Source organism: Leopardus geoffroyi, chromosome C2, assembly GCF_018350155.1.
Source record: "Leopardus geoffroyi isolate Oge1 chromosome C2, O.geoffroyi_Oge1_pat1.0, whole genome shotgun sequence".
In the NCBI taxonomy this organism is placed as follows: domain Eukaryota; kingdom Metazoa; phylum Chordata; class Mammalia; order Carnivora; family Felidae; genus Leopardus; species Leopardus geoffroyi.
The window spans coordinates 55,231,838-55,254,679 of record NC_059333.1 but is presented as its reverse complement, the minus strand read 5'-3'; the positions used below and the strand labels follow the sequence as shown (position 1 = coordinate 55,254,679).

General features: G+C 36.9%; 1 protein-coding gene and 1 long non-coding RNA gene across 3 annotated transcripts in view; one reads left to right on the top strand and one right to left on the bottom strand.

Moving 5' to 3' along the window:
* The window catches only part of LOC123610833, a 70,886-nt gene extending 67,556 nt beyond the window's left edge, over positions 1–3,330 (bottom strand). For both annotated transcript variants that reach the window (XR_006718310.1, XR_006718309.1), the window contains exon 1: positions 3,178–3,330. This is a non-coding gene — a long non-coding RNA (uncharacterized LOC123610833). The remainder of the gene's footprint in view (positions 1–3,177) is intronic.
* Positions 3,331–3,543: 213 nt separating this feature from the next.
* Positions 3,544–22,842, top strand: part of IFT57 (intraflagellar transport 57) — a 53,047-nt gene continuing 33,748 nt past the window's right edge. Inside the window, exons 1-5 of the mRNA XM_045501922.1 lie at positions 3,544–3,889; positions 6,366–6,528; positions 7,336–7,454; positions 9,838–9,928; positions 14,090–14,158. Coding sequence (XP_045357878.1) covers positions 3,678–3,889; positions 6,366–6,528; positions 7,336–7,454; positions 9,838–9,928; positions 14,090–14,158 — 654 coding nt within the window. The 5' untranslated portion in view covers positions 3,544–3,677. The remainder of the gene's footprint in view (positions 3,890–6,365; positions 6,529–7,335; positions 7,455–9,837; positions 9,929–14,089; positions 14,159–22,842) is intronic.

Below are 22,842 nucleotides of genomic sequence, written 5' to 3'. Positions count from 1 at the left end.
CTAATTTTTCTTATGCATGAACATTGTATCCCTATTTGGATTTTCCCATGACTTTCAACGAAGTTTAATAATTTCCCCCATAATGATAATGATAGACTTATTGCTGGGTGCTATACATGGTTTTTGGTTTTCTAGTAACTATTTTCTTCGTTTAGATCTTGTATAAGGCAAACTTGCTGAGCTGCCTTAATAGCTTGTCTGTAGAGTCTCTTGGAGTTTTTACTTAATCATATCACCTGCAATAGTTTCTTCTTCTACAATACTTACTAATCTTTTTCCAATGTACTGGCTCTGATTTCTAGTACAGTTTAGAAGAGTGGGTGTCTTCATCTTGTTCTTGACTTTAAAGGCATTGCCTTTAATGATTCACATTTAAACATGACTCTTTTCTTTTTAGATTTTTGGCAGATACTTTCTGTCAGACTATGAAAGTTTTATTCAATTAGTGCCTTTCTAAGTTTTTAACATCTTGAATGGGTGGTACTAAGCCAATTGTAACAGAAAGAGGGTTGTTCTTTAAGCATGCCCAGTCTTCTTGAAGGACTCGTTCTTATATTTGGAGATGTAGCTAGAAAGCTTTCCTCCATCTTTGAACCTGACTCCTATTCACCCCCAGCCTTGCTCAGCATCTTTCAGGGAAATCCATTTAGTTTAAATCACCTTTGATAGAGATACTGTTCAGTTTCCAGAGATCAGCTAACTCACTCACAAAAAGGCCTTAAGGGCTTTAAAAATTACCTCCAATCATTTCACAGTTTGCAAGAGATAAAAATCAAAGTCAGAAGCCTGGCCAAAATTGTAGTCAACACATAGAGCCAGGGATAAATCTCTTAAGATTCTTAAAAGGAAGTAGGAATATGCATCAACATTCCTTTCTCTTCAAGCTCTTCTCTAATTCCCTGGTCAACATATGAGCTACTCTTGCAAAACTGCTAACAAAAATGTAATCCAAAGTTTCTAAGTGGCTGAAACAGCCAGATGAGGATTTAAGTGTGCATCTCACATGTGTGAAGGAAACTACTTCCGCCAGGGAAAGAGAAGTGTTATCAACTATTGTGGGCAAATAAAGAGTCAGCAAAAATAATCCCTGGGCCTTATAAAAATGTAATGACATTTCGGTGTTGTTTCCCACCTTTTTTTTCTGTGGGAAAACACACAATGTTGTACAGTTGGCTTTTTTGTTTCTTTCATTCTTTCTGGGCCACACTTACTGGGGGACACTTTATAATTTAGTCTTTTTTTCTTCTTCACAACAATGAAGGGGAAAAATAATTCTTCATACTGCTTTTGAGCCAGGATGCGTCAGTATTGTACCTGAGAAGAAAATGGCTAAGTTCTGGGACAGGTGGGATTTTTTCCCCTTCAGTCAAAATACATATGTTATTGGAGAGTTTCTTAGCCAAAAAACAATGTTTGGCTATTTCATTTTGAGTGCTATATTTAACTTTCTGAAAATGTCAAAACATCTTATGCAGGCAGCATGCCTTGAGTAAACATCTATCTCCCTGGGTGTAACTAATTTAGCTATAGCCTTTTTGAGTGTCATTTAAACAGCCACAGGCATGGACCTGAACTTCCATTTTTTTCTCCAATCATAACATCTATCTTGCAGTCTGAAAGTTAACTAAAAGTTACCATAGCATCCCTCGCCCATATATGTGGTGGCTGGGGTGGGGATGTATGAGTGAGAAATACTCTTCCAAGTTAGCAAAGAAAAAGATCAAATCTGCAGTGGAGTACAGTCAAATCCAACTTTCCAATCTATCTTTTTTATTTTTATTTTTTTAAGTTTATTTTTATTTATTTTGAAAGGGAGATAGAGAGCAAGCATGGGAGGGGCAGAGAGAGAGGGAGACAGAATCCTAAGTAGGTTCCAGGCTACCAGCACAGGGCCCAATGTGGGGCTTGAACTCCCGAACTGTGAGATCATGATCTGAGCCAATGTCAAGAGTAGGACCCTTACCTGACAGCCACCCAGGGGCCCCTCCAACCTATCTTTATTAAAATCAACTGGTTAATGACTTACAGTAGGCCAGTAAAATGTTATTCATTTAAAAAGCAAGACTTGGGGCACCGGGGTGGCTCAGTCCAGTGAGCATCTGACTCTTGATTTCAGCTCTGATTATGATCTCACAGATATGAGAGTGAGTCCCAAGGGCTCTGGGTTGGGCATGGAGCCTGCTTAAGATTCTCTCTCTCCCTCTCTCTCTGCCCCTCCTCTTCACCCCCACATGTGCACACACATGCATTCTCTCCCTCTCAAAAAAAATTAAAAAATAATAAAAAATAAAAGTTATCTGTGGCTCTTTGAGTTATTTCTAAATTATTGTATGTATTTCCTTTCTCTGGTAAATGGAAAAAAGTATTTATTTGCCTGATTTTTCACGTTATTAGCATCAGAGAGAAGTTAGGTCTAGACTGATATTAAAATGAAAAGTATTCCTCCACCCATTTTCTAACAAGAACAAAAATATATTACAGATAAATTTCAAACTTCAGTTATGTCAAAAAATGTGAGTCTTCCATATTCTCCAGTAGCAGGTATAATACATCAGAGATCTTTCCCAAATCACATTATAAACACAAACACATTTTCAGCCTCCTCCTACACATCTTCTTCTCCCACGAAATCTCCACACATCCACCATCTACCTCATTTTCTATGCAGCTTTTTGGAAAACTGCTTGATACACAAGCCTTTTTTGAAAACTGTAAAGCTGTGGTCAGCTATGTCTTTCTAATAGCTGCAGAGTACAGTAGTAACTTTAGCAACACAGAGCTGTGGCACAGAGAAATTCAAGACAATCCCCTTTATCTTGATGATTTTTAACAAGGAACCTCAAAACTTTATGCTACATGTAATGGGCTTGAAACAGATTAATCAACGGGATGTGAACTTAGAATTCATGTTTCGGAGGTAGAACAAATCCTTCGCAACGCCTCCTTTTTGCTCATCTCCTGCCCTTCTTTTCCCCCACCCCTTCCTTTTCCTAGCGCCAGAGTAACAACCGGGAATTGTAGTATTTCAAGGTTTATAATATACTGTACTGTTAAATGCAGCAAATACAGAAACCTCTCGTTGGAAAGTTCCTGAGATGAAGGGAAACCTACACTATTGTTGCAACTTCGAAAACTTCCAATTTTGAGAAGAAAAAGGAAATCATAGTCGTGGGCTACCTTAGCCTTCAACAGTGCACGTCTTCCTTTCTGTTTGATTTTTTTCAAGGCTACCCGCGGCTAACTCAGACGCCCGCGGGGCAGCGGTCCGTAACCAGCAAGCCCAACCAGCTCCCAGCCAGCTAAGAGCTACAGGGAGATCTCAGAGAAATGCGCTCCGCCCCTCCTTTGCCAGGAGCCTTGCACCCGACGGGGGCGGGGGGGAGGGGGGGTGAACGCCGCGCCCCCACGAGGGGCGGGACTGCCTCTCAGCCATCTCCTCCCCAGAGGCTCGGGGCGCTGTCCCGGCGTGACGTCATCCAGAAAGCCCGCCCTGGTTGGAGGGAATTTAGAAGAAAACAGGGCGGGAAGGAGGCGGAGTCTAGTTTCCCTGGAGACGGGTTGCTCGGCGGTCGCTTGGTAACCGGTCGCGGCGGTCCCGTCTGCGGCAACGCAGGCGGCTCAGGCGGCCGAGGTCTGTGGGCCGAAGCCCACGCGGGGCTCTTTCTGCCTGGTCTGTGATGGCGGCTGCGACGGCAGTGGTCACGCCCTCAGGTTTGGAGGATGGGGTGTCTCGGTCCCGCGGCGAAGGGGCCGGGGAGGTGGTCGTGGAGCGGGGGCCTGGTGCGGCCTACCACATGTTCGTGGTGATGGAGGACCTGGTGGAGAAGCTGAAGCTACTCCACTACGAGGAGGAACTCCTCCGGAAGAACAACCTGAAGCCCCCGTCCAGGTGGGTGCCCTCGTTCTCCAGCGCCTGGGAGCTGGCCAGGCCCGGGGAGATGCCTCCTCCGCCTTCTGGGGAACCTTGAACGCGAGTTGCACTTGCCTCCATCTTCCCAGGCAGGAAGGGGCACTTCCCCCCCGAACTTGGCGACAGAGGCCACGGAGTTCACAGAGTTTAGACTTGGTGTTTTTTAGAGAGAGTAAAGTTTCAGAAACGCAGAAAAGACTGGAAGACGGCTTTCCTAGACTTTAAAGCACCCACGCATCTCCACAAAACGCAAACTGTTTTTTCTGATTATAAAAGTTGTAAAAGAACCTATTGTAGAGGACTCAAAAACACAAGAAAGGGTGTAGAAAAAAAATACTGAAATCACCCATAATCTTATTCCCAAAGATGAATATCATTTTAGCTGCTTCTAGTTTTTGTTTTCCTCTGAGATAATTTGTCTCTACAAGTGGTTAACTGCGGGTACCTAGGACCTTGCTCGACTTTATATGCAGTAAGTAAACTTGTTGATTAATTGTTATGGTTTAAAAGACTCCTGCCTTTGCAGTAACAGTACTCTCAGAAACTAAGAAGTGGAAAAGACAAATGAAACGACAGCTACTGGAACTGTGTCTATCATACAACCTAAAATTCTGCCCTTGTTCTGGTGGGGAACAGTCCATCATATCGTGAAGTCAATGCCATTAGTTGTTGAGGGTAATGCACAGCTAGCACTTTCTCTTCCAGTTAGTGTAGCTTAGTGATAGATAAATAAGCTAATACTTAGATTTGTTTATTGTGTAAAGTGCAATTTAGATTAAAAATCTGTAGTGATTTCTTTGAATGGGTATAGCTTGGCTAAAATAATTTCCCATGACAGTTTTGATCTCATTAGTCGATCTCTTCCAATAACTTGAATTTTAAGATATGTAGGCTCTATGTAAACTGCCCATATTGCTAAGTCGGTCTATAATAAAAGTTAGAGGAAAAAGTAGTGTTGCTTGATCCATGATAGAAATTGTGAGATTGAGAGTTATTACATAAATGAATTAAACAGGATAATATAAATAACCAACATTTTCTATGATAAAAATGCATTTTTGCCCCCAAGTATATTTTTCAAACTAAAAGAAAATGGCTTTAAGGCTCTAGTGATATAACCTCAGTACTATTTCCTCAGGAGTTCAGCAGGATATTTTGAGTCATGGATTTGAGTGGCAATATCCTAATTTAATGGTTCTCAAGAGTGTGGTCATCAGACCAAAAGCAGTATCACTTGGGAACTTATCAGAAATGCAGTTCCACAGGCCCTTTCCCTGGTCTACTGTATCAGAAATTTTAGGGGTGGAGCCTAGAAGTCTGTGTTTAACAAGCTTTTCAGGTGATTCTGATGCATGCTAAAGTTTGCAAACCGCTCTACTAGGTCTGGAGGATCTTTCAGTATCCAGTCCTGTGTCATGGAGTTGACATCAGCCAGTAAGGAAAAGATGAATTTTTAGCAGTGTGTACTTTGAAGGGGTTGTGAACATATACCTGGAAGAACTTCATTACCTTTTTCTTCCCAGCCATCTCTTACCTTTTAAAACATTTACACTTACCCTGCAAGATAAACTTTGGAAAACATGAAAGAGTAGACTGCTGATTCTTATTTAAAATAGTTATAATAGCTATAAATACAGTTATGAACATAATGGCAATACCTGCACCTAAAAGGGCAAAATTAGATCTTTGATCAGCTGACTCAAATGTTGTTAGCAAGTTTTATTCTTAACCCATTTAAGTATAAATCATATTGACCTTCATAGGACTGTTTTTAGTAGGCTAAGGGATTTAGCAAAAGTCAATAAATGTTTGTTAGACTGTGGATATGCTGCTTAGTGGTTATTGAGGCTGGCTGCATCTCAAAACCATATACGAAGCTTTTGGAACATACTTGTACTGGGGCTCTACTCCCAGAAGTTCTGATTTAATTCATGAGGAAATAAGCAATGCTTGGTCCAGTAGCTATAGTTTGAGGAGCTCCTCAGGGGATTCAGCTATACAGCCAATATGAGAACAACTGTTTAACATACCCGATAGGTTAGGAACAGTATGTAAAGATACCAGGGACATTGTAAAAAATGTAAAAATGCATAGCGAATAATCATTAAGGTCTTTTGTTAAACTCTGAAATTCTCTTTAATTCCAAATTACCATTTTCAAGAGGTACTCTCTTATTAATTATTCCTGACATAAATGATTTTGGCAAAAGTTGTACATGATCAGTTTTTTAACATGCCCTGCATTTACTTGAGTGTAAGTTCTTTGATCTAATATTTTGTGTACAGTAGTAATTACCCTAGTCCTGTTGATTAAAAACTTTAATATGAGTGTTGTGGATTACTGGGAACTTCAAAGGGTGAATTGCAGATTTTTTTTAAATTGAAAAATGTTAAAGTAAAATTAAAGCCATTAAAAAATATTTCATATTCCATCCTCCCCCCTTGTTTTGAAACAGACACTATTTTGCACTGCCTACCAACCCTGGTGAACAGTTCTACATGTTTTGCACTCTTGCTGCTTGGTTGATTAACAAAGCAGGACGCCCCTTTGAGCAACCTCAAGAATATGATGACCCTAATGCAACTATATCTAACATACTATCTGAGCTTCGATCATTTGTAAGTGTAAATAACTGTCTTCTTTCAGAATGTTGTCAAGTTATGAATTTTAATATTGGTATTTCAACAACACAGATGCTACCCTTTTAGATGAATTGTCTATGAATAACAATATCTATACACACCCAATACATACATATGTAAAATTATATTTGGATTTTTTCAGATAAAACCTCAGAATGGTTGGTATTATAATATTAATGCCACTTCTAAAAATGTTCAGTGTACTCTTTGTAGCCCAAAGTAATAATATTTTTCTTAATCTTGTTATGTCTCAGAGGTAAATTTATGGATACTTAGTTCTCCTTCTAAAAAATGCTAGTAGGAAGCTGAAACATTGTGTTTTGAAAGGGAACTTTGATTTAATAGACCATGATAGCGGTTGGTTGTACTTTTCATTTCTGACTTTTCCTGGGGGGCATTCAGTAAGAACTTTTGGTATACATGTTATTAACTTTTGACAAGTGATTCATTCTGTCCTTCCTATGGTTGTTTAATGATAGGATACCAAGCTAGTAGCTTTACTGTTTTTTTTGTTTTTTTCACCCTAATAGGATCAGTTACTTGTTCTGTCATGGGGTTATTGCCTTTCAATTTGATACCTTTGACAATAAAACATCCTCATTTTCCTTTAGTGTATGTATCAATGGATAGAAAAGATGGACTTCTAAGAAGCAATATAGTTCATTATTTTAAACCATATTTGAGAAATAGAGAAGTAATACACTGTTTCAGGAGTACTTTGCTTAAAATATTTTGACATATGGAATATAAATAACAAGACACTGTATATCTTTTGTATTTCAGGGTAGAACTGCAGATTTTCCTCCTTCAAAATTAAAGTCAGGATTTGGAGAACATATATGCTATGTTCTTGACTGTCTAGCTGAAGAAGCATTAAAATATATTGGTTTCACCTGGAAAAGGTAAAAATTACCCAACCTGACAATGGTAATTTTATGTGGATAGCTTTTTCCTCTGTGGGTTCAGAGCTGTTTAATTGAACTGACAGGGAGTACTTCCTCTTGACTATTCTAAACTGAAAATGCCACAAGTGATTAAAAATGTGTATAGGCAAAACTGGAATATCTGATTTATCATGCTCTTGCCCAATTCAAATTTAAATAATTATTAAAGGTTCAACTGTAAATGAATATCTTTATCAATGTAGGAAATTTTTTCAAGGTCTCTTTATTTATATACACAAAGATGGAATATACATGGTGGTAACTGATAGCTGTAGATTTAAGGAAAAAATGGAAATTAATATAGTACTTTAAAATGGGATTTTCCCTTTTTTTTATAGATACTGGCCAAGAATAATAGCCATCTGAAGAAGCCACCTGACACTCTCTTAGATCTTGTTTATTGCTTCTTTCTCTGACTTGACAGTGATGTGTTGTTTATATTTCTATGATCATATTTATCCCTTGGTTTTAAACTCATTTGTTTTCAGGTCAGGCTTTCTTGCCAGAAACTATGAACTCTTCATATATATTGTATAGCAGTTAGCATAGCACGTTGTATATCACAGATGCTCACATCATTTTAAACCATATGAAATTACTAATATTCATCTAATGAACTAAAAAATGGCAATTTTATGCTTCAACCTAAATATTATGAGTTAGTGCGGTATAAGGAGTAACTATATCATTCAGATTACTTCTTTATTGGACTCCAAGAAAAGTTATGAGATGTGATACTCCATTTGGCATTTTTAAATATTATTAATTTTATTGTCCAATGTGTTCTAAATTCACCTGAAGTGATCCGTTTCTCAACCATTATTCAGTTTTGTACTTACTTTATTTGTAGGCATATCTAATTCTTAGCCACGTATTGTGATTTTGATAATTTATAAGGACTCTAAATATATGGGGAGGGAAAAGAGGGGAAAATATTGAAAATAGGCATCAGAGAATATGTCAGCTATGTAATGTATAATTTACATAGAAGTTACATATTTATAGATGACTATTTTACTTACTAAATATGTCGAAACAAATCCTAGAAGAACATTGCCTTTTAGACATTATCTAATTCTAATTAATAAAAAAATAGGAAATTTATTTTTTAAATGTTGATTTTTATATTTTGTTAACCTGTCTGAGGTATAGATTTTTAAAATAAGTTTCCAGAAATAAACCTAAATACTTTTGGGTATTTTTAATATGGGAAATACATGTCACTAATCTTGATGGAGAAATGATTGTTCAATACTTAGTATTAGGACCACTGATTAGATTTTGGAAATAAGCTGGAGCCTTTCTTATTCCATCAAAATAAATTTCAGATTGATCAAAGGTGTAAATGTGAAAAATGAAACTGTAGGAGTACTAAAAAGTCAAAGGTGGTTGAGATGTGTCATGTGAGGGAAAAGCTAGGATCCATGCAAGAAGAGGTTGCCAAGTCTATGTAACAAGAATTGTAAAAATCCTGAATGGCCAAGATTATATAAGTAATAGACTGGAAAAAATAGTTTTAACACAAGTTAAGCAAAGCACCCATTTTCTTAATATACAAAAAGGCAAAGGGCATAAATAGACATTTCACTGGAAAAGAAACACCAATAACTGATTAAACCCTGAAAAAGTGTTCAATCATTCTTCTGTGAAAGAAATGCAATAAAACAAGAGAGATTTTTCATGTATATGATTGGCAAAGATTAACATTTATTTACAATATTGGTGAACATGTGGAAATGGAATCACTGTTTTTGGGAATGTGAAGTAGGGTAACATTTTGGAAGTTGGTTTTTGGTGATATACATCAAAACAATACAATGTACAAAGTTGTTGACCCAGCTATTCGTTCTACTGGTATACATTTATTGTAATTGATAGACGTAAAGATAAATGTACAAGGATGATCTTTGTAAAATTGTTTAGTAAAAAAAAACCAGAAAGCACCTCAATGTTCATCCGTAGTTGCTAATTAAATTAGTTATGGTACTCTTTAACAGTTCAATGGAATACAGTGCCGGGGGGCGGAGGGGGGGGAGAAAAATGTATATGTACTTAAATGTGGTATATTAGTAAGTGAAAAAAGTATATTGGGTAACTATATGCATGTTACCATCCTAATTGTGTAAATTTATTCTTTAAATTTGGAGAGAAACATTTTTGCTTCTTTACGTAGAAAGTTTCAGAAAGAGTACATCAAACATGTAATGGTGATTATGGAAGGCAGGTAGAAAAGGATAATATCTGGTGTAGAAGGGATTCTTAATATTCACATTATACCTTTTTGTCATGCTAAAATGTTTTGTTTTTAACTCTCCTCTCATACTAAGCTTTATTATTTTAGACCAACATACCCAGTGGAAGAATTAGAAGAAGAAACTGTCCCAGAAGATGATGCAGAATTAACATTAAATAAAGTGGATGAAGAATTTGTGGTATGTGTGTTGCTGAACTTTTTGTTTTTGTTTTTGTTTTGGATTTCTTTCCCTTAATTCCCCCAGATTTCCATTTTCAGGAATATATTTTGTTTCATTGTTTCTAGAGAAGAAAAGCTTTTAAATAGTGTACCCAGTATCAGTTGTTGAGACTTTTGGTTAAGTTAATGCTCATGGTTTCTAATGACTGAGGTCTGAATTATAGTCAAGGTTCTTAAACTATAGACAGGAAATAGTGAACTGCTAGTTATATGAGTAACCATTTTATTAGCAACCATTCTTGATTTTAAATGGGCTATAAATAATAAAGAACTTAAAAAGAACAGTAGTATTTAGGATTAATATATTCTGCTTCATAAGAACAGTATTCATTTCTCAGGGACTTCTGTATGCTTCTAAAATTAAAATAAGTACCACCCTTTAGGAATTTTTAAAAATACTTATAAATACCAACATTATTTAAATTGTTGGGCAGTATCTTGGCCTTTACCATTCTTAACATTCTATTTATATTCTGAAACTAAATAATCAAGTCTATAACAGATTAGACAACTAACATGGTAGAGACAAAGAACACTTTCTCATAACCAGAGATGGATTGACCATGGTGTTTTAGGAAGTATAATGTGATCTGAAATTGAAATAGCAGGAAAAAACCCTTTTTTAAAGTGTACTTTACTGTCATAAACCAATTACATTTTCAAGGTGAATTTTTAAATAAGTAGATAATAAGTATATTCTATATTTCAGCTTAATTTATTATGTGATTATATACTACAAAGATATTAATCACTGCATCATTTTATAGCAAATGCTGAAAATAACCATTAAATAAATTAGACTATATCCAAATAGTAGAATATTGTATAGCCATTAAGATTGTTTACAAAGAAATGTTATTGACATAGGGATGATAACTTATGCTGTATGCATAAATTCAAGTATGTAAAATATACAAAAAAAGAAAAAATAACAATATGTCAACATTAGTTACATATGGATAGAAAGATTATGGATGATTATTTTCTTTTCTGTGCTTCTTTGTATTATCAAAGTTTTTAATGTGTCTTATCAGAGCATAAATATTTTAAACTGTAAATATAAAAAAGATCATTCTGTTATTTACAGAAGGAAAAAGACCATTGTAAACCTAATGAATTTAATAGATATCTTTTTAAATATGACACATTTAAAAAATTAAGGTAAATGTATATTCATTCTGCATGTGTTTTATTGAGTACCTATTGGGCAAGACGCTGGTGGAACTGTATGTACAAAGGCTCTGAGGCAGGAAGGAGCTTAGCTTGATCAAGGATCTGAGAAAAGACTACTGGGGCCAGATCTCCTAAATGAGGCGGGGTTGTGTGTGTGTGTGTGTGTGTGTGTGTGTGTGTGTGTGTGTGTGTGTGATAAGATTAACAAGGAAGATAGACCAAGTCCAGATCATTTTCACCATTTTTAAGGAGTTTAGACTTTTTTCTTGTGTAATAGATCTTTTCATTCAGGCCCAGAGAATGTTAAGTTCTCACATATTGCCAATTGTTCACTTCATTAATTTTAGCTTCAGAGACATAACTGAAACCTGCCAGTCAGGGAAAAAAAAAAAAGGTACAAAAACCTACTAGCCAGAAAGAAAGCTCTGAAGGTGGAAACCAATTTTACACTTTTTTTGTACCTCTACGTTATTGTACAGTGCTTGGTGCAAAGTGGATGTTCATTAAATATTTGACTACCAAATCAGCTGTCAGTAAATTGCTGTGTAACTTGTAGAAATTATAGCCGATTTTTTTCTGAGAACCCTTTGAAGTCCAAAGCAGCATCATTAGGTATGTAAATTAGAGATACAAACTAGAAAGCAGCCTCTTTGCACATTTCTTCCCAACTATAAGGTAAAGTCCTTCTACTGTCATAAGACCAAACTGAAGGCCTTCTTCAAAGGCCTGAGGCTGTTAGTTCCCTTATGTCAAGTCTCTTGAATTTTTTCCTTTTTTCTTTCTTTCTTTTTCCCTTTCTTTCTCTTTCTTTCTTTCTTTCTTTCTTTCTTTCTTTCTTTCTTTCTTTCTTTCTTTTTTTCTTATTGTTATCATATTCTAAGGAGCCCTCAGTTACCTCTCCCATTCCTTTTGTTAAGGAGATCAGTGCCAAAAAGCATTTGGACAGTGGGATGTTACATTATTTTGTTGCCAGAGTTTGAGGTGGCTCAAGGATGGAAAAGATTAATTTCTGACAGAGTAAAATTCTGCTATAATCATCTAGAAACTAGAATCCTTCAGTTTTAGACTTGTCATATCAAGGTAGGACACACTGATAACTGTTAAAAAGGTAGAACAAGTATTGGTCACAAAACAATATTTTCACCTGCTGTATATAATCATATACTTAGTAACTGGCAGTTAGGGAATTAAAAGGGTGTATACTAGGCAAAGAAACAGTAGGAAATTGTTCAGTGTCTTCTAAATAACCAAAATCAGAATACTCCATTTATTTTAAAGCTTTTTTGGTAAGTCTGTTTATATTCAAATTGCTTTTGAATACTGTCTTAATAATATTTAGTAACAAATCTTTTTTTTGACTGCCTACTATTCAAGCCTTTTGCCTGTTAGTGTTTAATCCAGTACTAATTCAACAAGTATTTATTGATCCCCTATGTAAACTGTACTGATTAGGTTATTGTAAAAGCATAATAAACTTGTCTGTTCTCCCATGGGCATCAAGTCATTGGCGTTTCAGTCATTTACTCTGGTTGTTAAGTAGGTCATCATTAGTGCAAACACAGAATAAACTGAGCCGCATCTCAGAGGTGTGCATCTGCATTTATGGTTAAGATTTAAGATGTAAACAGTTACATCAATTTTGTGTACCCCTCTATGCTCCACTGCTCCTCCTCCCTAAAAAAGTAAATGTAAAAAAATCTAAACATAAAAAAGTAAATGTCACTTGAGTGTATTTATGCTCTGCATTTACATTGGTTCATCTTTTACAAAAATCTTTCCAGTTCCCCCAAAATTAGCATAGTTCTCATAACTTACCTTAGTGGCTCCACCCCCCAGAGTTTCAGAGTGATCTGGGATGGGACCTTAGAATTTGCATCCTAACAAGTTCCCAGGTGATGCTGATGCTGTGGTCTCAGAACCACATTTTGAGAACCACTGTCTTACATCCTTCTAAATTCTTAAAGATCAGGATTATCTTTGAAACCTACCACTGCAGCTTTGTAGAACTGTATGTGTGGAAGTGTCCACCAAATGATTTTTTCCTTTGAGGACCAAGCTCCATTCTCTGTATTACCACATCCTTAAGCCTGGGTTATTGTTAAATTTGTTTCACCCACTATGTCACTTATCACCACAGAGACATTTGAAGAGAAAGGGGAGCTAATTTTTTGACCTTCATGCTTTAGAACCTGCTCAAGACTTCATATTTACTGTATATTGGGGAGGGGATTGCCTCTCAAAGGGTCACTTCTGACCCTACTGCCCACACCAATTGGCCCAGGGGTCAGAACCAACTTTGAATCTACATCAGCTATCCTTTAAGATAGTTAATATCTAAGATACAAGGTTAGTATCTCAAATATATATTTATATCTTTAAATAGATTTAATATTTTAATATCTTTAAATAGACCTAGGGCCCATGGGCCAAAGAGTACTAATGACTAAACTTAGTAATTTATTAAACTTGAACATATAAGAGATGAGATGTCAAAAATATGAATTAATGGGATTGGTCCACAGTGCAGGTGAGAATATTCTGTGTCTGTCAACTTCATTTTTGTCCATTTTAGTCATGTTACTCAAAATTGACATTAACTCCTTCCATTATCTTTCAATTTCATATATACCACTCTGCACTGTTTCTTATTCTTATGCTTATTTATCCCTAGTTTTATAGTAATGGCTCTTCCTTCTTCCTTGTTTTTCTTTTTTCAGTAACTATAAAAAGGCCCTGTTTTAAAAGGCACCATTAAAACCTCTAAAAACAGATGACCTGTTAATAACATTATGCCCTAGTTTACACACACTACCAGGCTTTTAAATACCCTTTCCTGCATTGGTCTTTATATTGAGCTTAGTATATTGTGTATGTAAAAACTGGAAATACATTTTTTAAATTGTAACTTTTTATAATTATTAACTTTTAAAACTCTTATTTTTCTAAGGAAGAGGAGACAGACAATGAAGAAAACTTTATTGATCTCAACGTTTTGAAGGCCCAGACATATCACTTGGTAAGTTACATGGAATACACACAGGACCAACAAGCAATCAGTATACTTGTTCTGCTGAAAGTTGAAACAAGTAGAAACCAGTGTTTGCCATTGTTTTGGGCATGATGTGAAAAGTAGCTCTCAAAAGTTGTTTTCTATATATAAAATGTTATAATTATAGCAAATAAAAAATCTGGAGGGTCGAGTGAGACAGCCTCTAATCTGTACCATGGAAAATCCACATACTGCTTCTCATATAAACTGAAAATAACTCATTTGTCATTTTTATTATAGAAAGACATTATTTGATTTCAAGTTATTTTCCATTCTAATTGACTAGCATTGAATGGTCTTGATTATAGGAAAATACTTAAATGGTAATTCTTTGAAATTAAAATGGATTATTTTAAGACTGGTATATGGATAAAGTAGTCAGACATTGCTTTAAGTCAGTGTTGGCTTATGTTAATTAGGAAATAAATGTAGTCTATAAATGAGAACCCACTCAATGAAATGTTTCCTTTTTTTAAAAAAATTATTTTTAATGTTTATTTTTGAGAGAAGTGAGAGACAGAGCACAATCAGGGGAGGGGCAGAGAGAGAGGGAGACACAGAGTCCGAAGCAGGCTCCAGGCTCTGAGCTGTCAGCACAGAGCCTGATGCGGGGCTTGAACTCACGAACCAAGAGATCATGACCTGAGCCAAAGTCGGAGGCTTAACCACCTAAGTCACCCAGGAGCCCCTCAATGAGATATTTCAAAAGTACATGTAAGATTTTTGTATTTTATTATATATATATTCAAATAAATGATACTTAATTGTTCAAAAAGGTATGCATGGAATATAATATTTTGTTTTAATGTTTTAACTTTTATTTTAAGTGTATTTATTTTTGAGAGAAAGAGAGAAACAGACCATGAGCAGGGTAGGGGCAGAGAGAGAGAGAGAGAGAGAGAGAGAGAATCCCAAGCAGTCTCTGTGCTGTCAGGATGGAGCCCGATGAAGGTCTCAATCCCATGAACTGTGACATCACAACCTGAGCTGAAATCAAGAGTCGGACGCTCACCTGACTGAGCCACCCAGGTGCTCCTGGAATGTAATATTCTTATTTGCCCTTTATTTAACTTTTCTTGGCTAAATTCTACAAACAAGTTTGAAACTTCCTTGGCCATCCCACCCCAGGACGATCTCTTCATTTATCACTTTACTGCCTTAGTATCATTAGTCAGCATTATTTATAATTGTTAATGATATGTGTGTTTTCTGCCCACCTTGAGATGCAATAAAACATAACGTACAATATTGTGGCTAACTTGCCTGAATGTGTGAGTTGACTTTTAATACATTTATATTCTCCATAGCATAACACAGAAGATGCCAAATACATGAATTCATTCATTCATTCTTAAATGAATTAGTGTATTTTTATTGCTCAATTGAAAACTGAGAATATAATATAATCTGACATAGTATATCAGAATAATATGTTAATATTGAAATTCAAACAGATAAACTCCAGTTGTAACAGTACTTTGGTAGTACTTTATAGTTTTCAAAGTACAGTTGACCCTGAACAACACGGGTTTGCACTGCACAGGTGCACTTACACATGGATTTTTTTCACAATGGATACAGTACAATACTATAAATGTATTTTCTTTATGTTTTTCTCAATAGCATTTTCTTTTGTCTTTATTGTAAGAATACAGTATATAATGCATATAACATACAAAATGTGTATTAATTGACTATGTTATCACTAAGGCTTCCAGTCAGTAGTAGGCTATTAGAAGTTAGGGTTTGGGGAGTCAAAAGTTCGTCCCAGATCTTTGATTATGTAGGGGTCAGCACCCCCCTAACTCCAGCGTTGTTCAAGGGTTAACTGCACTTTAGAATACATCCTTTATTGACCTTGTGAAGGGTTTGGGTAGATGTTGTTATCTTCATTGTACAGATACAAAAACTGAAATTTATAATCTTTGGACAGTTTACTCTTTTAAAAAACTAATAAGATTGCAGTAGCTGAATTTGAATTGTTTGTTCTAAACTCCCAAGTCTATTACTTTTTTCCCTTTATACCATACAAGAGTTCAGCAGGTGGGTATGGTTTGTTTGATTCCTACCTTAAACAACGACACTGTGGTGCTTGATGTTCCTAAGTGTTGAAGATGATGATGAAGTTCTCCTAAAGTATGAGGGAAAAAAACAAAAGTGATGGATATACAATTATTCTCAGAACGAAACTCATTTGTGTTATTCATTCTTCCATTGATAGTATAAATAGAACCTCTAAAGGCCGCCTGGGATTCCCTCTGGATAAAGTAGTTTGAGAATTAGAAGGGGTTTAAGTAATTTAATTTGCCTCTATCACTACTCTAAGTTCCTGTTTGTCCTGATTTCAGTTTTTACTTTAAGCTATTTAAGTTTTCCCCTACCTAGGCCTTTGTAAGTTATCTAGGTATTAGATTCTTTGGACAAATATTATATAACATAAACCCCTTCAAGCTGAGGCTATGTTGTATTTTCACACGAGGAAGAAGTCTGAACACCAGGTGTTTGTGGATGGTCAGCCACAAAGTTCTAATGAGGCAGAAAACCCTTTCATATTTAAAAAAATCTGGCATGCTTATGATGTTGCCCACTAAAGCCATCTGCCTGAGACAGCTGTATCTGACTCTACCTTATGATGGCTTAGGCTGCTCTTTCCCCAAGACAGAACTGCTATATAGGTTAGTAACATAGATTTAAGATTTTATGTTTCATGCAGCAGGTGGACTCACAATGCAGAGGAAATATTATTTTAGCAAAGTTGCATGCAGTGAGTTTTTTGCTAGAATAAAAATGACATGTACTCTCTAGGAAATTGATATACTAAATGTAGATGTGACTGTGCCACTCTAGCCATTTATGGATTATAACAGTCCTCTCTACCTGTGATTTTGAAAACATAGATGCTTCTCCAATCATTCTCTGTTCTCTCACCTTGCTTTATTTTTCTTTACAGGCCCTGGCAACATATTAATTTCTATCTATTGTCTATCTCAGTCACTAGAGTGCTCTCTCCTCTGAGCGGGAGCTTTCTTTACTACTTTTTCACCTGTGCCGGGTGTGTAGAGACTGCTCAGTACTGACTAATCTTGAAGGAATATGTGCAGAAATGAATGCTGTTTTACATTTACAATTTTATAGGCAAGGTATAGCTTAATCTTCATAGAGAAAAGAACTGCTCAACTATAATTACTTCCTCTTCTATGTACCAGGTATGATAATGAAGGGAGAAATCCACTTATATTCCCTTCTTTTCACTAAATAAAGTGATACCTAGGTACTAAAAAGTGTGCTTGCTCTTAAGGATCGTGATAATGCAAGAAGATGAGCCTGTACAGCATCTTCTTGAGATTTGTGATAAATGGAGCGAGAGAGAATGTAAATGGAAAAGACGTGTTGCAGATGATGTTCTCTGAAAGTGGACACTGAGACAGGGTTTGTGGTGCAAGATGTTGATTATGAAAGGCAGGGAGAAGAATTGGGCTGGGAGAGAAGCCTAGCTGTGATTCAGGCCTGACAAAACCTGGGGCAACTTGCTGAAGAGCTCTGGACCAAGTGCTGCCTGCTTGGCCCCGTCACTGGAGGCAGGCTGCCCTGGGAAGGACATGCGGCCAGGTCGAGATGGCTCTCTGCAGGTAAGACAGCCTGAGGGGGCTGACAGCAGCAAGCTGTCTGCTGGCCATGTCTTTCCTTGAGAGGGGACCTGGTGGTCCATCTTCCTGACTACCACGACATATTTAAATCCTGCAGCTGCTAATTAGAAGAATTTGTAAAGAGATACTATGTACCCACTGACTAAATTTTGAAGTGTCTACTTGGATCATGACATAGCAGTAGTGTTTCACAAACCCTGAAAATGTTCTAAGAAAATGGTTCCTCTGATCATTGGTGTATGCTTACAGTGATGAAGCTGGTTTGTTTTGGAAGCACTTGTTTTTCAGAACATTTCTTTACTCTCAGGTTTAAAAAGTACGTTTTAAAGTTACTTTATTCTGTGCTCTCCCCCCTAATTCTCTTACACCCCTTATGGCTTTGTCAAATATAATACTTTGCAAGAAAATAACTTTTACAATTAGCAAGGGATTGCTATATCTTCCAAGGTTTTATTTATAGGTTATTTGAATTTTGATATAGCTTTTCTTAGAAGAAAAAAAGATATAAATATTAGTCTTCAAGGCTAGCCCACAAAGTTCTACATTCTCTCTGCCCCTCTGATTTCCTGAATTGTCTTGAAATCCAAAATTTAGCCAAAAACTCCTTAGGGGTGGTCATGGGGAAGACACTGGTGTTGTATTAAAGATCTCACAGTTGGGCAGAGCCCCTGATGGGTAGGGGGACAGTAGAATTTCAGAGATGTGAGGGGCGGGAGCAGGAAAGGAAGGCCCTGGCGGCAAGGTGTTAGGCAGGTGTTTAGGCCATTTCTAGCTCTGTCTCGAGTATGTTAACTGGAAACTGCCTGCACGGTTGTGGCAGCTACACTGTAATTACAAGTGGTCTTTGTTGCTCCCCTCCATTCTGAAGCTCAGTGGAGTCATAGCAGCAGTGTTGTGGCAGCATAACACAGATGTGTCATTCTCCTCCCCCAGTGGAAAAAAGATGGGAGGGAAGCTGTGCGCTCGAGTTCTATTTTTAAATGTCCATCACTTCATTTCAAAACATTTTTTCAAACATGCCATAGATACCATTCTTCCTTGAGATGCTAAATTTGAGGTTTTAGAAACCAAATTCTGAGTTAGACAGCATAAAACCAACTATCTCAAAAGGTTTAAACACAATTGGTTTTTAATTACTTAGCAAAAAATTCATTGTACCAAGAATGAGAGAATTTTTAGCTTAAAAAGCAAAAGCTGTAAGGAAGCAAAAATCTGGGCTTAGAATAAAAATGTCATCTCAGTTTTTGAGTGTCATTGTGGCAAGCCCACAATATTGTAATCAAAAAGGGAAGAAGATGGATCTACTTTGGTTAATATCTTAAATACTTTAAATTTTCTTCATTTTACATTGGATTTACATTTCACTCCTTGACACAATGTCCTTTCTGAGTAACATAGGAGAAAAGCACTGTTCTGAAATATAACTTGCCCCCTGGGTTTCCACTGGTTCTGATTCCTGCTTGAAGAAAAATGGTTTTTCTTCTCCTTTCCTAAAACATTTGAGTGTTTGTCCTCCTGTGTTGTGACTGTGAGAAGTCTGTGGTTGGTGTTTCACAGGAGAAACAATTAAAGCACCACATGTCTGAGCATGATGGAACGCCTTATGACTGAGTAAATGCTTTTATTTCTCTGGTAACTAACCTGTACCACCCCATCAGTTTTATATCTGGAGGTGAATAGAAAATGTAGGTTAGAGAAAAGAAGCTGTACTCCACACTGCTCAGAAGGAGCTCAAATGGCAGTTCTTGCTGGGTGTAAAAGAGAGTTTTGCTTGATCTTTTAGTGTAGCTTTTGAATCCACCCTTGGAATAGGAAAGATTCTTCCTTCCATCCTGATTTTATTGTGAGTCTAAAAAGGAGTAGGAAGCAAGGACTTTTCAAGGTCCTTTCCAGATCTGAGTCCGTACCTTCAACACTGGCTCCATGGTGAAGAGTAAGCCTTGGCTAAATTTCTGACTGCATGTCAGTTGAGCACCTGACTCTTGATTTCAGCTCCGGTCATGATCTTAGGGTCGTGAGATCAAGCCCCACCTTGGGCTCTGCCCTGGGCATGGAGCCTACCTAAGATTCTCATATTCTCTCTCTCTCTCTCTCTCTCTCTCTCTCTCTCTCTCTCTCTCTCTCTCCCTCCCTCTCCCTCTCCCTCCCTCCCTCCCTCTCCCTCTCCCTCCCTCTCTCCCTCTCTCCCCCTCCCACCCTTCCTCCCTCCCTCCCTCTCCCTCTCCCTCCCTCTCTCCCTCTCTCCCCCTCCCACCCTTCCTCCCTCCCTCCCTCCCTCCACCCCTCCCCTGCTTGTTCACTCGCTCCCCCCCCAAAAAAAATTCTGACTGCATGTCACTAGACACTTAGTAAATTAACCTGTGACTCCGCTTTCTTATCTGTGCAGGGGTGACACAATTCTTCCCAGGGTTGTTTTGAAATTAACATAACCTAACTAGCTTGATGCATTTCTTCTTTTATATAATTTTTCACCTTTCCTAGAGGTTGGAACTAAAAGATTGGAATGTTACCAACATCCTCATGTGCTGTAGGAGAGTAGAAAAAGCCCCCATCTCTCGATACAAATAAGTTTCTAGATTACCATGAGTATTTTTGAGTAAGAAGCTTACATAGGATATAAGTTATCAAGAAGTTTGCATTTTTATGTAATTTGGGAAGCCTTGGTGATGTCATGTCTTTATTTTCATAATCTGTCACATGGATGCTTATTGAAGGCCCACGAGACGAAATCTGCTATCACATAAGGTCTCCCCTACAGAAATGACTCGGGAATTTGATGAAAAGTTAATAGGATATTTTCCAGGGTTCATTTGAGAGCTGTCATTTTATAAATGGATAGATTATATTTCCTGAATCAATGCCAATAGCAGATATTTATTATGTAATTCAGTATATTAGATGGGTACCAAGAATGTGTGCTTTTTTCCGTCCTCTATAAACTATATTCTTTAAATCCACCAAACCCCACCCATCCGTCTCTAGCAGTGTTGGTGCTTTGATGTTTGTCTAATGGTTCATTTTAATCCAGGACATCTAGTTGGACACTAAGACCTGCAGATGCTGACTTTGAAATCTCCCTCACATGCATCCCTTCAGCTGTCTTTCAAGGCCAAGTCCTCTTCATCTCCTGTCTGGATTATGTAACAATAATGGCCTGAATTGTCTTTGATCCTTACCCTTCAATCCTACCCTCACCCTTTTGTAAAATATTTTTCACCCTACTCTTCTATCTTGCTTACCAAAATGACTTTTATCAGGTCATTTTGAGTTCAGTAACTTTTGATGGCTTTTCAGTGCCTATAGGTCAATTTATATAGATTATAAAACAATAATTTTTTGGTCTGGATTTCCAGACTCTTAGCAGTTTGACAACTGTCCATATAGCCAACCTTATTTTCTTCTGCAGGAGTAACTTTTTTCCAGATAAATGGATCCTCTCATAAGTTTTCAAACACCTCATGAGCATATCTGCTCTCATCTTTGACCCCTATCTAAAATACCTTCTTGTCCTTTCTCTACTTGACTCTTAAACCTTCAGAGTTCAGCTCAAATTCTGTCTTTTTTACTGACACTTTCCCAATTGCCCCAGTCCCATTCAATTCTGTGGCCCACAAATCTACAACACATAACTATTCATAAAACATATTTCGAACATTCTAGAAGGTTCTTTCATGAGGATTTTTATCATTTTATTACTGTCCCTGAAATAGAATAGTACCTGGCATATAGTAGGTGCCAAATAAAGATTTGTTGGATACAGGTCTCCTGGATGGCTCAGTCAGTTAAGCATCTGACTCTTGACTTCTCCTCAGGTCATGATCTCAAAGTTTGTGAGATTGAGCCCCATGTTGGACTGTGCACTGACAGCAGAGCCTGCTTGGGATTCTCTCTCTCTCTCTCTCTCTGTCTCTCTTTCTCTCTCTCTTTCTGCCTCTCCCCCACTAGCACTTGTGCACACATGCATTCTCTCTCAAAATAAAGAAACATTTATTAAAAATCATAAAAAAAAGATTTGTTGGCTAAATAAAGTTGTTTTACCTTGCTTGTAACTCTTCTTGGTCTCCCTTCTGTCTTAGAAGGCAAAATTCATATTCCTCACCCTAGCTTCTAAGGTCTTTCACAAAGTATTTAACTCTTTTTTTGGCTCCCCAGTATTCGCCTTTCTAAGCCCCCAGTCGCTCTTGATGTGGTGTTCACAAGCCATGTGCATTTCTATTTCAGTATCTTGGCTTATGATGCTTTTCCTGACTATAAACACTTGGCTTGTCTCTTTTCTGCCTATTTGCATTCCATACATCCTTATAAGGTTAAACTTAGATCTCATCGTCTCCATTAAAACACACTTCTCCCTTTCATTCGAATTCCTAAAGCATTTACACCTATACCAGCTAGTTTCTGGAAGTTAATCAAACTTCTTATTTTTACCTGCTTTTATTGAAAACACTTCTTTTTAAAAGTGTAATATAAACCTGTTGTTGTTTTTTTTGAATGAAGCCACAAAAAAGTGCAAAGAAAAATTTGAAAACATCCCCAAATCTCATCACCCAGATATAAATACTGTATCACTTTATGCATAATTGCCCTGAGGTTATGTAAGATGCTAGTATTTGGTGAATCTGGATGAAGGGTATATGGGAATTCTTTGTACTATTTGTGTAATTTATTTGTGGGTCTAAAAAAATTAGACCCAGAAATAGATTGATGAAGTAGTATAGTGTTCATAAAATAATCCAAATAATATGGTGATATTAATAATATAGGAAACAGTGCAAATACGTGGGGAGAAAACTGGACTGTTTAATTAACCGGTGATAGAATAATAAGCTGTGCATCTGGTGAAAAAAGTTGGGCTCTTTCCTCATATCATACACCCAAATAAACCCCACATGGATCAACACATTAGAAAATGATAAGGTATGAAAACAAGAACATGACTGACAAGTGTTATACTCGCGGGTTATAATTGACATAATAAAGCCTGGCAAGAATACTAAAAACCATAAA